Below are 15,991 nucleotides of genomic sequence, written 5' to 3'. Positions count from 1 at the left end.
GTGAGGCAATGTTTCCGGGAGGAGGCTGTCACCTAATTGGCCAACCCTAGCTGCTCTTTTTCTCGGTGCAGCTAATGCAGCTTTCATGGAAACATTTCTTACGAATGAAACTGGTCAGAATTCTCACAAAACTATAAACATTATTTACATTGAGGAATAGGGACTCTTACCACCAGATACTGTAGAGCCTCTGATTCGAGTTTAACTCTCGTGCGTAGCTCGTCCAAGCGTCCCTCTTTGGTCCAATTTCGCCTGCTCCCACCCGGCCTAGTTCGGCCCAATCGGCTTACGCCCCACACTCGACGCTCCAGCCACTGACGAACGTAATCCGTGCCGTAAAGTGGCCCCGAGAGCGTGGCAAGCTGTAAAAACAAGACTTTACTTCAATTAGTGAGGATCTGTCACTTTGGGCCGTAAAAACGCCTTATCTCCCACCAACACTACTCAATTTTAAAAGCGAAAAACTATTGGCGGAACACATTCGTCTCAGTGACATAAACACAGGCGAGTCGCTTCGAAAACAGCAGTCTTCACGGCCACGCAATAAACAATTTCCTTTGGTTTTAACTTAGTGACCGATCTTAGCTTGGAAGCCACGAAACCTCCGGGCGTCCAACTGAACACGGAATAGTGGCCCTCCTTTCACACCGTTCCCTACCTAGTCTGAGCGCCCTCCCCATCCCCGCTCACTACAGCCGGGAGAGGCACGGCCGTACTCTCCGTCAGCTCCCCCCCCCCCCTTACTCCAGCCGGGCGCGCGCTGCCGTACCCACTCAATGTTGAGCACCACCAGGTCCTCTGTGCCGTCCTCGTTCACCGAGACGATCGAGAGTCGCCGCTCGCGGTCCCGCTCGGCCTTCCGCCGTCGCTCAGAGGCCCGCCGCGCCTGCCGGTCCTCCGTCTCCGGGTCAGCCATGGCGCTACGGACCGCGGGATCAGCAGAACAGGTCGCCGCTCACTGACACCGGAGATCTCACAGGGCTCAACAGAGCTCACTGGAGTTCACTGCTCGCCACCAGTAGAGATCTTGCAGCAGCTCACTTCAGCTCAACGCCAGTAATGTTCTCACTGGTGCCGGAACGACGGCTCACAGTCGCACCGAATCACTGAGTTCACAGTTCACGGATCACCACCCCACTCAGGTTCTTACAACGGCGACCACCGGGGACAATCCACGAGACCCACGGAACGGTGGCAGGACAGGCAGCCTGCCTCGACAGGAGACTGGCGGGGCTCAGTCCGCGCCTAACCACACCAGGAAACGGACGGTATCGGCCGACGCCGGCTGCCCCTATCGCGACCGCTTCCGCCAGATCCGCCGGCAGTGGGGCCCGGTCGGCGGACATGGCCAGGCATACAACAGACGAAAGTCGACCTTTATCATACTGGTGCGAAAAAGGATGCGGGAATTTGCCGACTTACGGATACATTTGCTGGTAGGTATCAGCCCTAACAGCAGCCACACAGCTTCATTGTATGGCTGACAAACGCCAGATGACTACAGCTTCAAGAAATTGAACTCTCTTCTGGTGCCTAACGACATAGGTACCGACTACCAATAGCGGTACACATTACACAGTGCGGTATCAACCCATTACCAGATGGCGATTCGAAGTCACGTACCAGCGTCATGTAGAGACCATGGGACGTGGCATTGTACTTTTCGATCATCTCCGCTTTGATTGTCGAGTCCGTCTCACGCACCTCAGCAACAGCAACATTGTCACACCTCTGTGGAAAAGAAGACACACATTGTCACACCTCTGTGGAGAAGGGGGACACACATTGTCACACCTCTGTGGAAAAAGGGGACACACATTGCCACACCTCTGTGAAAAAGGGGACACATACTGTCACATTGTCACACCTCTGTGAAAAAGGGGACACATACTGTCACACCCCTGTGAAAAAGAAGACACTGTAGGCTAGCCATGATGACATCGGTTTACGGATGAAACTGATATGATGCCAAATGCAGCGGCAAACATGCTCAGAGTGGTTATTGTTTACCTGATAATTCAAATAAATGCCAACGTCCCTGTACACAAAAATATGCATTATGCAATGACATATTGTTGAATTCAACCAACTACATTCATCATACTGAAAGAGAAGCGAACATTTGTATCTGCGACTCCCGTCACAAAACAACACCCAGGTGACTAAGGTATTCCCCTGCTCCCGTTCTCCCCTACCTCAATATCGGGCCTCATTCTGAATAAACGACTATTCCTACTCGCTCAGACATCAGCGAAGTCGTAGGCTGCTTCTAGGCAACACATCTGCCCGGATGCTTGATGAAACACGCTTCTCAGAAGAATGCCCCGAAGTTGAAACATTAACCAACTTATGGTGCACACAGGCGGAAAGTTGCGGACGCCACCCCCACGCCTGATGTCGTTCGCCCGCTCTCAAACAATGCGTCCCCACTATTTGTCGGACGTTCATCGCCAAATGTCGGACAAATGTTGAGGCCGCCCAGCTGATGACTGGGCTCAGAAGGCGGACCATATGGTGAAGATGATGTCATCACAGAAGGAATAAGGAAACGAAAACGAATTTATGTTAGCAATCTTGAGTGACTTTCTGAGAGAATAAAGGTGGTGGGATATTAAGAAATATTATCGAGATACCGGCCGGTGATGCCTGCATTTAGGCGTGCCGGCTAAAGGCAGAAGAAGAAAATCGAACTCACACTGGAAACTAAAAACATGTTCACGCAGTTTTGGTGATGCATATCAGCAGCTGCAGTGCTTTAATATTTCAAAAGGCAAGTCAAGGGAAAGTTGTTGACACCTTTGACACGAATTAACCTAGGACCTCAATCTAGGGTTCCTTGAACCTCAGCTACACGTCCGAGCTACAGGCCAATGAACCTCGATGCTGATCTCGATGCATTTATTCCTGGTGCGGTGTCTGCTGTCTATCCTCTACAGCGGAGAGATTGTCGGCCTGTTCCCACCACGGCGTTCCCACTGCGTCAGGCGACTGGACGTGTGTCAGGGCGTTTTGCTGAGCTCCAGCAGAGCCGGCGCCGAGCGGGCCGATTGAGTTAGCTCCCCGACTGGCGGCGCCTAACTCAGTAACGCCACGCGGCGCCCCCCGGGCCTCGGGAGGTGTCTGAGGCAGACGGAAACAGACCGAGACCCGATTCGGCAAACATGGCAGAATGGCTTCTTCTTGGAACCGATCGAAGCTGGCGACTGCGGAGGCATAAAAATGATGTGGAAACCAGAATTAGCTCGTTTGGCTTGCATGAATGAGATTGAGAGCAATCATGCCGACGCCGATTTATTCACAGGTGTTTCATTTTACTCTTTAACGGATCGAACCCAAGTTTCAAAGCTCTAATGGCAACTAATGGCAGGCGGATGTAACATGACAGACCTCAACTGACGGGGTCGTTGGTCCGTCCCCACACAAGGCGTCAAAGCCGCTATCTGCCGCTCCGTGCCACCACTCAGCATAAGTCAGGGCTGTTTCTGCCCGCTCCGCCGGAGACACGTGAGTAGCGTACCGACGCACAAAGCAGAGCTCACACAGCACGTGCCACCCCGGCCGCTGCTGGCAGGTCGTCGGCCGCCGATCTCGTCGGCAGCGTCGGAGGGGGGGGGGGGGACGATGGGGTGTTCCTCTGAGCGCACACGGGCACAACTCAGCTGAGCAAATACGCTACGGTAGCGACCCAGCAAAGCGGACAGTGACGCTGTAAATCCGGCTGATCGGTACTGCTGCCGGGCGCAATCGGTCGAGCCCAGCGGCCCGGCTGGTACTACATCACAGCGATCGCTCCGCTCGTCCCTCAATGGGGTAACGACGGGGAAGAAATGGCCATGTGAAACGGCCACGCCTGCAGGCGGAGCACCCATTGAACGTGGACATCCCAGATGATGACTGAGCCCGTACGGTCCGCTAGAGCTACCAGGTAGTCCGAGTCGCTTCTAAATAGTCCGCCTTTGCGTCATTCGACGAATTTCTGGCGTCCGGTTTTTAAACAGTCGCTCTCGTCAGTCCGGGGAATTCGGGGAGTTCTGATGACGACGGTGGTCCTCAGAGGCGCTATTTTCAGAGCTGGTGGGACGACGGTGACATGTCAGACAGCGGTAGGACGTGACCGCTGTCCGGACCAGCGGTGACCGCTAACCATCGAAACCGCGACCGCTGGCCAGCACCAGAGGCTCTGCACGACCGAGAAAAGCGGATGGCGAGGATTGCGCGTGGTCTGCGGTTCACATCCTGACAGAGAGATTGGTGGCATTTGGTTAACGATGCCGAAAATGTGAAGCATGCGGATGAACCCAAACTAAACAAAATGTATCCTAGCTCAGCAGAATCGTCTGTGTCAGCTGATATATTTGACACAGACGTCAAGACCTGAATCAAACGTCAGGACCTGGCAGTTGGCAGGTCCTGACGTTGTTAGGACGTGTCTCAGACGAGAGAGGGGAAAACAGACGGACAAGGAGAGACAGCAGAGGTTGAGAGGAGGTAAGGAGAGATGAGCAGCGATGTAGGGCGTGAGGGGCGTCTCTGATGAGAAGCGGACGGTGTCGGCCGCAGCTGGCAGTGACGGCCGGCGCCGTTCGACACGATCGGCCCTACTAATGAGACGGCTGGGCGGCACGGCCGGCCTACACAGCGGCCAATACGGATCGTCCCTGCCTGCAGACCTGCGAGCCTGGCAGATAACTCTGAACTGTACCGGTACCGTGCTGAACGTCAGTCGGCACGCATGAGTCCAATGTTGACGATCACTCACTAAGGATGCTGTCGACTTAAGCCTCACCAAGTTCTTGTCTGCAACGGTCAGTGCGGACATTGGCCCAGTGGCTATGTTCATTCGTTACCATGCACGTAGTGGTTCTGGCCTCTGAAACCCCTGACCCACAGAGTGCACGGGACACCACTCTGGTAATACTGCAATCACAGTGGTATTACGGCCGGGCCAGCCGAGGTTCCTCTAAACTGGGTAATTTCGTCCCACACTAACTAAGCTGCAATCAATCGTGAGCGGCTTGAAGCTCTGGTGTCGCCTCCTAACCGCAACATAAGGCAACTTCGATACACAGACGGAGGAGTCCAAGCGATTCAGAAAGCCAGCGAAATTTTCATTGCTATGGCCAATCGTCTCATACCTATGGTTCATAAAACGATGGCACTTGAATAATGTAACAAGCAAAGTCGGCAAAAAGTAGAAAATAGAAGAAAATTACGGATATCTCACCACTAGAGTTTGTACTTCGACCAGGTCAACGTCCTGGTTGGGGTCGGTGACCTCGGAGAGGTCGAGGTCACTGGCCGTGTCGGACGGACAGTCCAGGGTCACCAGGTCACGGCACCGCTGGTGGCACGTGTAGCTGCAGTCTGTCAACGAACGGAGCGACAGGTCAGTCAGTCAGCAGACGCGGGTAACGCACAGTGTAACTCCGGTCCACAGACAGCTCAGCTATCACTGGGGCGGGGCAAACGGTGACACACAGCTCTCGAGCAGATATGGTGCGGGATATTAATAGTTAATACCAATAATCAACATAAGCGCTATCAGCTACAGTGTGGTTCGCATGTACGATGCCTAATTCAACGAGATACGTTTAATATTAAAATATTGGAGTCATATTCTTATCTATTTATAACGATCATACTATTGAAGTCTCGGCGAAATCTACCTTCCTAGCCCTACAGCGCTCGAGTCGCCAGTTATACACGGTAGTGGAATCAGCCACTAACATTTGCCCCCAGCTGCGAGCAGAGTTCGATAAACACACTGATCAGAGTCAAACAGGCGAGCGGCGCTTACAAACAGAGCAGCTGAATGGGCCGGTAGTCGGTAGGGCCACGGCGGGGCTCGGAGCTGTGTGGTCGGAGGGTTTGGGTTGGCGGCTAGAGCTGAGAGGACTCGAGATTTCTTTGAGAGCTGTTGAAAAACCTGTGGTGAGCTGTTGGAAGGAGTTAGGAAGTTATTGAGATGTTTGGAGACCAGCTGGCACTGTTGACACCATTGGCGAGGGTTGTTGTTCGTCTGTTGGATGGCGTTGTGGGATTCAGGAAGTCTTTGAGGTAACTGTTGATGATGGTGACGCTAAGAGCTGCGTCAGCCAGCCAATGAACCAGGCTCCCACGGTCGAAACTATTAGTAAGGTGAGCTTGCTTTCAAGACTCTGCTCCTATTTGCCGAAACAGACGGGCCGCCGCCGCCCCGCCGCCCCACCGCCGAGGTCACCCCAGGGCAAGCCGGGACGGGGTCGCCGACTCGAGGTCACCTCGGGGCGGGCCAGGTCGGGGCCGCCGACTCGAGGTCGCCTCGGGGCGGCCCGGGCCGGGGCACGCTGACACCAGTGTCGGGCCGCCGGCGGACGATCGAACATCGATTCGGACCAGCTGGCCGCTGTCGGGACGGTCGCGAGGAGCTGTTGGCTCGACACTCCACCTTCGACCCGCGACGGTCCGCGCCCGATACCAGTCACAGAAAGATATACAGGGATGGCATAGAGTGCGGGGACGGGATAGCATAGAGTGCGGGGATAGCACAGCTGACTCACGCAAATCAAATCAAATCTGCCTGACATTCTGGCATGCTTGAGAAAGTTAGGTCAAAGTTAGCCAGCCGTTGCCTGAGGATAAACTGGCGATCTCGGTAGCAGGCGGAGCAGGCCTGCAGCACCCCAGAGCCGAGCGCATTGCCCGGCCAAATGGGAGAGCTGCGAGCCTGAACAAACAGAACCGCACGGCTGCTGCCGTCAGACTACGATCAATCTCGGCACACCTGAGCAGCCCCCACCCCCACCCCCACCCCCACCAGCACCCCCACCTCACCCTCAACGATGTAGGCCACCTTGAAGCACTTGTCACGAGGCACATAGTCCAGGTAGATCGAGAAGCTCGGCTTGGAGAATTTCACCATGAGCTGCGATTTGTATATTTTCGGCTCGGTGGCAGCGGCGGGCGTCGTAGTATCGGCGGCGGGCCGAGAGTCGTTCGGACGCGCCTCTCCACGCTCCCGCAGACTCTTGGAGCGGGTGAGCTTCTTTCTTTGGAACAGATCGCCCGTCCGAGAGCGGACGATCTTCCTCGGAGCGGGCATGGTCTGTGGCCGTGACGCGCTGTTCGGTTATAGCCGAACTAGGCCTACCGCCGAGTGACGCCCATCAGGCCGATGGTGCTGGTGGTTCAACACAGCAGCGGACCTCAGCACTGCACCGAGGATGGGTGACACTCAACACCACAACAGCAGTCTGCAGTGATGACAGCGGAGCACAGCACTAGGCACTAGCACTGTCAGCCACCAGCCTGTCTGTGATCACAGACACCAGGTGGTGCGTTCAGACGCAACTCAGTTTTCCGCCCAGCTCTGTCATCAGCCCTCAGAGCGACCCTCGGGCATCCTTCGCACACCCAGCACACACGCCAGCACCTCACAGCCCAGCCTGTCAGTGTGTGCAGGCAGGGAACTCGAGTGTCCGACTGGCCGTGCCCAGAACGGAGGAATGGCTCGCGGGGCAGAGGCGCGGACCGGGCGGCGGGCCAAGCGCGCCCGCTGCCAGCCGCCCCCCGATAGACAGATCACCCAGCCGGCTGTCCGAACTGCTCTGCAGTCTCGCCGCTGTCAGAGCGCTCTGAAGATTCAAGTTTGCACTAGTTGGAACGGACGATAATGTTCCGGAACCTTGCAGTTGCCTTAGAGGTAAGAAAACTCGGACCTAATGCCGCTGACCTGGTATCAGAGGGTCTCGTTTATGTTGAACAGTCTGTGTTTTGAAAACAGTGGAACCTGAAGAAGACTGACTCAGAACTGAGCAGATCCGGGCTGAGCCGAGGCCAGTAAGTCGCTGGAGAATTGGAGCAAGGCTGCGGCTAGTCCGACACTGGCACGGGTGCCACCACCTGAGCTCGGCGTTAGAGCTGGCGAGGGATGGGAGGCGGCCAAATCACCGGCTCCGAACGGCTGCACCTGCGCACAGTAAACAGTCGGCAGAGCGGGCTGCCACGGGCAGATGGCTATATTGGAAGGCAGGTCCCCGGGACACGGACCTGCGTCCGACAGAGGCGGATTATTGTGTTATATGATATATCCCGGCTGATCAGTGTCAGTCGGTGTTGCCTGGCAGGTGCGCGGATGGCGATGTAACAAAATAGTATTTCATAGCGAGGTTTTAGGTAGCAACGTCGAGAGAAACAGGACCGTCTCATCAAACATAACCGTCTTGTCAAAGCCCAATTCATTGATTCCATATGCTGTCATCAGCCCGAAGCTCGCGACCAATCCGGACACAGTGACATTTCCGTTCGCGATCCGAGCGGACATCCATCCGTGATCAGAGTGGACATCTGTCCGGAAATGGATCGGCACTCGGACACCGGCTGGGACGTGCAGCGGCGCTCAGTAATGCCAATCAGCGGCTCTGAATGCGGGTCATTACGGTCACGGCCGAGCCGCGGGTGGTAGACGACGTGTCAGCGGGCGTCGTCTGGGTCACTCACCCCTAGGGGGTTGGGGGGTCACCACATAGGAAGGAGGGTCTGCGTTACACCCACGCGCGGTGGTACGGTTTCCTAGCCGCGTTCGTATGGGTTCTGTGTGGAATGGCCACTAACGAGGCACTCAGAACTGCTGGCAGTGTGTGGTCGCTGGTACACACCGCGCCCGTGCATCACCGCGACGACAGCCTCCTCGTGTCAGTGTCGCCGACTGACACAATGTGTCAGTGGTCCGGGCCGGGCCGAGCGCTGCCGTCCGTCTCCGGACCACGCCCCCCCTCCCACCGCTGGGGGAGGGAGGCTGCGGCAGACATCGAGAGGACAGTCAACGGCCGCCGCAGCCGCCCACAGGAGCGGCGGCAAGTGGGGCGAACCGTCGGTGTCTCCCACATTCGACCCTTGACTCTGCCTCCCAGTCCCTGGTATTCATATCCCTCGCATTTTCAATTCGTTTTTCCTGAACACTTCTTTCCAGTTCAATTTAGTGAAGTTCAAGATCTTCTACAGTTTCACTCCATCCTTCTTCTTTCTGTTCCCATCTATACTCACTCCGTCTTTGCCCCTTTCATGGCCACATCATTTTCCAGTTCCATCTTCACTCTATTCCCTCCCGCCGCGTTCCTCTCCTGTCCACCACCCTCCGTCTCTGTCCGTCTCTCGGACTGCAGAAAGACGGCGCAGACCACAGGGAGAGAGGGCACGGACCGCAGGGAGAGACGGCTCGGACCACAGGGAGAGAGGGCTCAGACCACAGGGAGAGACGGCTTGGACCGCGGCTCGGGTAATAGCTATCGACCGCCTTCTCCGCTGTATGGCTGCACACAGGAGCCACCGGACGGCGCGGCTCCGCAGTGCGCCCGGGTGTTGGTCAGACTGTGCTGAGCACATGGCTCGGCACAGCACAGCGTTCTAGCACGGTAACAGACACCAGGCTGGACGCGGTAGCAAGGGAATATGGAACAGTTCGCAGCGCCAATCAGCAATGCATGCTTACGAAACGTGCCATGAGCACGGGCCTACATGCTGCATGGTGCAACGATAAGCAGCATGAATTTACCGCGTGACATATCAATGACTTTACCCGGTCCTGACTTATAGTCTGGTGGTTGGAGGCCTCACTCGGTGAGCTGTCACCTCTGGGCGCTGTCGTGTCCCTCGGTCTCCACATCTCCAACACACCCACTGGGACCAGCCCAGTGATGGAAGGACATTGGACGCTCAATTGGATGGCACGGGGCCGATAGTCGGCCGGCGAGCGAATATTGTCTCGTCGGTACAAGCATATATATTGGGTTCACCCTATTCCTATCTAAGCATCTCAGTGACACAACCACACTGCTGTCAGTGCGATATGTTGATTTTGACTGTGGGAGTCCATAATTTTCCGAAGCAAAGTTTTCGTGTCCATTGCTCATTTATCAAATTGCTTCAATGTCCAAGACCTTGATCGATACCTTGGGCGGCGCTAGTTGGTCCCAAACTCAGCAACCGATAAAACTGGGGGCGCTAACGGCGTTTCCAGCCACCAAACCTGTGGCACCAGGTAAACTCTATGGCAGGATGGATGTCACGCCCGTCGCATAAGTTCAGACCACTGTCTACCTTGGACTACACGGTAAGTTACACCCAGCATCCACCACCACATCCAAAAGACAGGACTATAGACGGCGACCCAACCGGCAGTCCGAAAACAGCTGCGTCGGCACTCAACTCACCAGCTGAGACCTCCCTCCGCACCAGTCCCACCACGGGGACCGCCGGCTCGGCGGCCGCTGCTGGATAGCCTTGTTTGTCGCGCTCGTGTCCAGTGATGACCACTCTGGATTCAGGCCGGGCGCGGCGCCGCACACTATGTTTATGTCGGCGTAATTATGCCGCCGTCAACGTTCACACATCGTTTGCGGCCAAATGGGCGGTATTTAATGGCGCGCGGAGGACGGCCGGCATCCGCTGACCGCTGACGGAGGGCGCTGGGTCAGCTCAGCTCAGCTCGGGGTCAGGTCAGCGGCGTCAGACGGCGTCCTATTTCTGATCAGACCCACCGCCGCGGCCGCCGGGGCGCGACATCTACAAATGACTGTCGGTCTGCGGAGCTGGGCGGCGGCCAGCGGGTCTCCGGAGGCCGTATTGATGCAGCCAGTTATCGGGAGGGAGGCAGAACCGACGGCGTCAGCCAGAAATGATTCGCCTAATCGGGGCGCACCAATCGATGGACAAATTAGCGGACCAATTGGGCCGAATAATGAGGAGGGGTTCTTGACTCCCCAGCGGAGCGGTTGTGGCGCAGCAGTCAGCATCTTGGGATCCCAACCCATGCCTGATCCATACTGCCGCACTCACATCTCCTGCTGACAGCGATGGGATACAGGCGACACACGGTCGCCCAGCCCTAAGTGTTATTTACTTATGAATAACTCAGGATCGCAAGATGCGGCTGCCTTGTGAGGTCTATTTCTGTCGTGTAGGGTGTGGCGAGGGCTGGTCTAATGCGGTACGGCGGACGGAAAGAGGTGGAAGGGTCGGCTGCGACATGCAGACAGGTCGTTAGTTGTCATAGAACCAGCATGCTAATACGACACGGCGGCGGCAGCAGACATGAGCACGGAACGCCAATGCAGCACGGCAGGGCACGGAGCCACGTCCCCAGTGGTTCTGCTGCACTGGACACGGTGATAAACAAACGACATAGCAGGATCAAAATCTGGGCAGCACGGAGCGTGCATCCTTCTAAATCACGAGCTGCTGTCATTTGACTGGAAGCTACCAACTCCAGCTAAAACATTTAAGCCAAAACAGCATCAAAAGTAACGAAAACAGCTCCCAAGATATGGAAGTGGTTCCGGGAGCCAATCCGATCATTACAGGCTGCCGTATCAGTGGCCCGTGGCCGCAGGGAACGATATCGAACACTGCCGCCCACCCTGCGATCCGTCGGCCGCACCCTTCCCACCCGAGCCCGCAGCGACAGACGGCGTGTCGCCGGCGCCGCGTCAGCACGGGGGGCGACGAACCCTCCTGGGCGAACAGCTGATCGGAGGGTCCCGGTCCCTCTCCTGTCGCCGACCCTCCCCTGCAGACCTGATCAGCTGATCGGAGGGTCCGTCCGGGCGGACGACTGTGGTAGACAGCCTGGAGGGGACGAGCAATTGGGACCGACGCGTGACGTCGCCATCCATGAGCCGGGAGGACAAATGGGTTGTTGACGTTACCCCTGACGTGAGAGACAGGCGTGACGTCAGCATCAAGGACGTTAACTCGCCGCCAACACCAGCACCACGACGTCAGTGGCGACGAAGTCGTGATCGGCGGTGCAATTTGGCTACCAAAGTCCACTCCAAACTTCAGCGCGAAACGACACACTCGACACAAACAGCTGCCGTCACACGCACAACAAACGCCAGCAAACAGCCATGCAATGAGAGCGTGTCCAGCGCTCCAAGCTGTCGGCGCTCGGGAGGTCGTCCCTGAGACCCCGCCGGCCGACGGTCGGCGACAGGCCCCCTCAGCTCGACTTACCGGAGCGGCCGCTCAGGCCGGCCACGAAGCGGACCGTGCCGTCGGCCTGGTCCTCCTCCGCCTGCCACAGGTCCGGCTGCGGGCCGCTGAGCAGGCACAGGGGCTCGCCGCTGTCCACATCGCTCGCGCGAGGGAACGCCGCGGCCTCGGCGTCCACCGACGCGGCGTTGTCGCCGACTGAGACACGTTCAGCTTCACTGGAGGCATCACTGGCACAGGCTCCAGCAGCGGCGCCGTCAGAGGCGACTTCAGAGGCACTGAGTTGGTGTTGGGCTAACTTCAGGACCGGATTGTCATTCGTTATTGAGTCACTAGATATGGCGGCATCACTAGAAGATTCACCAGGGTGAGGAGACGTCACATCAGGCGGCGCCTGCAGAGAGCGTCCTTCAGTCGCATGTAACTGGTCGTTCGTCGAACCCCGCTGCTGTGGCGGCACGGGCGGCGATCCTTCTCCGTCCGAGGAGTCGATCACAGTGGTGACCACGATCACTGAGAGCGGTTTCCGACCCGGCTCCTGCCGTCGGCCAGGCTCTGGTTCACACTCGGGCGCTGCCCTCGTAGTGTCCTCACTCTCCGGCTTCGGCACCGGCTCCCGTGCAGGCTCCGCTACCGGCTCCGTCACCGGCTCCGGCAGGCTGTCCATCAGCATCAGCAGCACGTCGTCGGCAGAGTCGTCGAACAGCCTCTCCTCCTCCGCGGCCGGCCCGTCGTCGCCGGCGACCGCCCCCTCTGTCTCCGGCACCGAGGTGTTGTGCTCGCGCCCCGATCGGTCCTGGCCCGGTGCCAGACTCACGCGCTGTGAGGTGGAGGCGGACCGCACGCGCCGGCCGCTATTCACACCACCCGGCGCCGTCCCACCCGGCGGGACGGCCGCGTCAGTGCCCGCAGTCACCGCCGGGGAGCGGCAGAGTTTGGACGGAAGCGTCCGACTGCGGCACTCTAAGAGAGGCGTGTCTGAGGCATCACTACACTCACCATCTCCGACGGACAGCTCCTTTGGCATCGTCAATCCCTGGTTCTCCAGTTGATTCACATACACACCTGTCCCGCACACATCACCGCCGTTTATCGAGGCGTCACCGTCTTCCACCGTACCATCACCGTCACCCCCATCACCGTCCACCACGCCATCCCCAAACCCATCATCGGTCTCGTCGTCGGCCTCGGCTCTCCGCAGCAGTCCGTGGATGTCACCGGTCAGCCGGCGCAGCGTCTGTCGGTACTGGCCGTCCGGCGGGCTGTCTCCGGGGCTCTCCGGCGCTGGGAGGTCGGGTGGGCTCTCTGGAGCGCCGCGGACCGTCACCACGGTCGGTGTCACGGGTGCTGAGCGGGTGGGACCGGCCGGCGTGGCGGAGTGACCTCCGCCCTCCTCCGCTGGAGTGCCGGAGTGCGGTGCGTGTCCCGGCGGCTGGTGGCGACTGCCCTCCGCCGAGCGGCTGCGGCCGGCCGGCTCCGGCGGCCGCGGCCCCCAGAACATGGAGACGACGCGGCGCCGCTGCAGACTGCGGGAGCGGCAGCGCGGCCGGCCTCCCGTCCAGCGGTGGCGTGCCGAGGGCGCCGGCCGCCGCAGCCAGTCGGTCGAGGGACTCAGCGGGCCCGCCTCGGCCGACTCGTAGCTGCTCTCCAGCAGACCCATGGCAGAGGCTCACGGCACAGTGGGCGCCCAGCGGTCAGTTTATAGAATCATATTCCACTCCACCAGAGAGACCGCCAGTATAATGTCCTTGTCACCGAACAGGCCAGGTCCGGCACTCAGCGACCACGATCACATATTTGGGCGCCCTCCACAGTATCACCACATGGCGTCGGATCTTATCAAGGCCTCAGCTCTTCTCACTGTTGGCAATTTCTTCTCTGGATGACAAAAATACACCATATGAGTCCGTCGGAGAACACAGCACTAACACAAGCTACTCCTAGCAGCGGGGGCAGTGGTGGTGGCGGCAGTAGCGTAATTCCAGAGTGTCGGGAGTGCGTGACATGAACAACAGGACAAGGTATTATGCAGCAGGTTTCACTGGCTAAAAATAGTAGACCAGCGCGGCTTCTTAACCACAATGAGGGGTCACCGGCTGGCGGCAGTATTTTTAGTCCAGCTCGAGCTGGTGCTTCATCCCACAAAAGGATTAATTCCAGGTCAAATTGGTGCCATTCGTTTGATTTAGGCGCCCGCCCCCAAGTTTTGCGATTAATGTCAGGTCGGTGCAATGACTCAGAGCTGGGTTCGACTTATCGGTGAAACAAAGGGATATTCTCCGTTCCTAAATTCTACTGGCAAGGAAGAAATTGAGATAGTGGTTCGAAAATAGATATTCCAATCAACAGAGCGGTATTACTGAAACTGAGCGCAGTTAGATCTAAATCCTTGATAAGAGTAAGGATCTTCGTAAGACGATCAATTTTCCAATTAGAAAAATGGCATTTGTTCGCCGGTGGTGGGCCACGCACAACCTTTGTTCGTGCGGTAATTCCATTTCAGCCCGGGCGCAGAGCGGTCGTAACGGCGCAACTTGGCCGCGGATTGCAGCCAGATCTCGGCGATCTGGGCGAAAAAGAAGCAGCGCTAGTTTACATTAGAGTCCGTTACCGGGCTGTGCGCCCGATTCAGACCGCGGAGAGCTCTGGACGAACCACCAGCCGGCACTGGGAGCGGATAAACACGGGTCCGGGGCGGCGCAAAAAGTGGCCCGTCACGCCATGGACGGACCATGTCATGTGGGAGCGAACGGAGGGGCGGGTCACTCAGCTCACAGGCCTAGATAAACAAATATCGGAAGATTATTTTGATAAGACATAAAGTTAAGCAGACAGACTGTGCTTTCAAGAAAACTCAGGGAAGCGTTATGCATCACTGCCGAGGCTTATCACATTGAAATGAGTTGAGGCGAGGTGGAATGGAACTAGCACAAAAGTTGGCGAAGCGTGGGAATATAACTTTAGAATTCCGACAGCCTGATATGGAAAGAGATAGAGCCGAAATAGGAGTGTAAAAAGATATGCTGCAAGAATTTATATCAGTTCCGTTAAACATGCCACCAGACGCTCAAAAGATGAATGTAATCAATGAAGCCTCCTAGAACGGAGAAATGAAAGTAACCGTTTGTATCGCATGGTGAATTTCAACGCTCTGCTGGCGCCGTAAGATACAGGTCACAGCCGCGGGCCCACATATGTGGCTCTGTGCATTGTGCTTTAGGTCAGAGGTCACGTGGACAGCAGGCGGTCGGACCAGCTGTGACTTTGTGTGTCATATGGTGAAGGTCGTGGGTCACATGGGCAGGGGCGGCGGGGACCAGCTGTGACTCTGTGTACACAGGCGCGCCAGGCCGGCCCCGCGTCACCGACTCACAGCTGGCCGGCAGGGGCGGGGAGCGGGCGGGGAGCGATGGATATTGGAAGAGGGCAGGGATAGCCTACCGAAAATCCAAATCAATAATATTCAACGCTGTTACAACTGTCACCATCACCGCCACCGCCGCCACCACAGCTCATTGTCATTGAACCCTTCCAGCTCATCCCACCACTAAGCACCACACTCCAAACTTATGCTCCGCTCTCAGCACACTCCTCACTCCGAGATCACCACCCGTCACTGCGCTGTCGGCGACTGACCCTCTCTGCCCGAGCGTCGGCCGGCGGACCGACGGGAGGACGGGAGGACGGGCAGCGGCAGTGGCCAGCCACGTGCCGACTGACCACCGCTGGCGGCGACGACGACGACGCGTAGCGGATCGATCGGCGACGGACCGCCGGGCAACTACGCACACAGGCCGCCACCGCCGCCGCGGGTGGCGTGCGCGGGACTGACGGCGCTACCTGCCCGGCCACAGCGTGAGATACAGACTCAGAGGCACACAGTGAGAGACGGACACCGCGCCGGGAGCGGGCCGGGCCGGACTCTGGTCGCCGGGCAATCCACAGTGACCATAGCCACGTGACCAGTCGGGGGCGGGGCGGGACGGTACCGCGAACCCGATCCAGACATATACAGTATACA

At 57.6% G+C, this 15,991-nt stretch overlaps 1 protein-coding gene across 7 annotated transcripts in view; it reads right to left on the bottom strand.

Annotated features, from left to right (window-relative positions):
* The window catches only part of LOC122381722 (ras association domain-containing protein 1 homolog), a 29,368-nt gene that overhangs the window by 4,881 nt on the left and 8,496 nt on the right, over positions 1–15,991 (bottom strand). For 5 of the 7 annotated variants that reach the window (XM_043366270.1, XM_043366262.1, XM_043366279.1 and 2 more), the window contains 2 exons: positions 5,225–5,364; positions 1,624–1,731 (listed from right to left, as the gene is read on the bottom strand). In XM_043366270.1, the coding sequence (XP_043222205.1) occupies positions 1,624–1,731; positions 5,225–5,364 (248 nt within the window). Of the gene's footprint in view, positions 1–1,623; positions 1,732–5,224; positions 5,365–11,991; positions 13,906–15,515; positions 15,573–15,991 lie in introns of those variants that run through there. The other 2 variants (XM_043366230.1, XM_043366241.1) reach the window with 2 other exon arrangements.

The sequence above is a fragment of the Amphibalanus amphitrite genome, unplaced genomic scaffold (assembly GCF_019059575.1).
Source record: "Amphibalanus amphitrite isolate SeventyFive unplaced genomic scaffold, NRLGWU_Aamphi_draft 000011F_arrow, whole genome shotgun sequence".
NCBI classification, from domain to species: Eukaryota; Metazoa; Arthropoda; class Thecostraca; order Balanomorpha; family Balanidae; genus Amphibalanus; species Amphibalanus amphitrite.
This window is presented reverse-complemented; position numbering and strand designations above follow the sequence as displayed.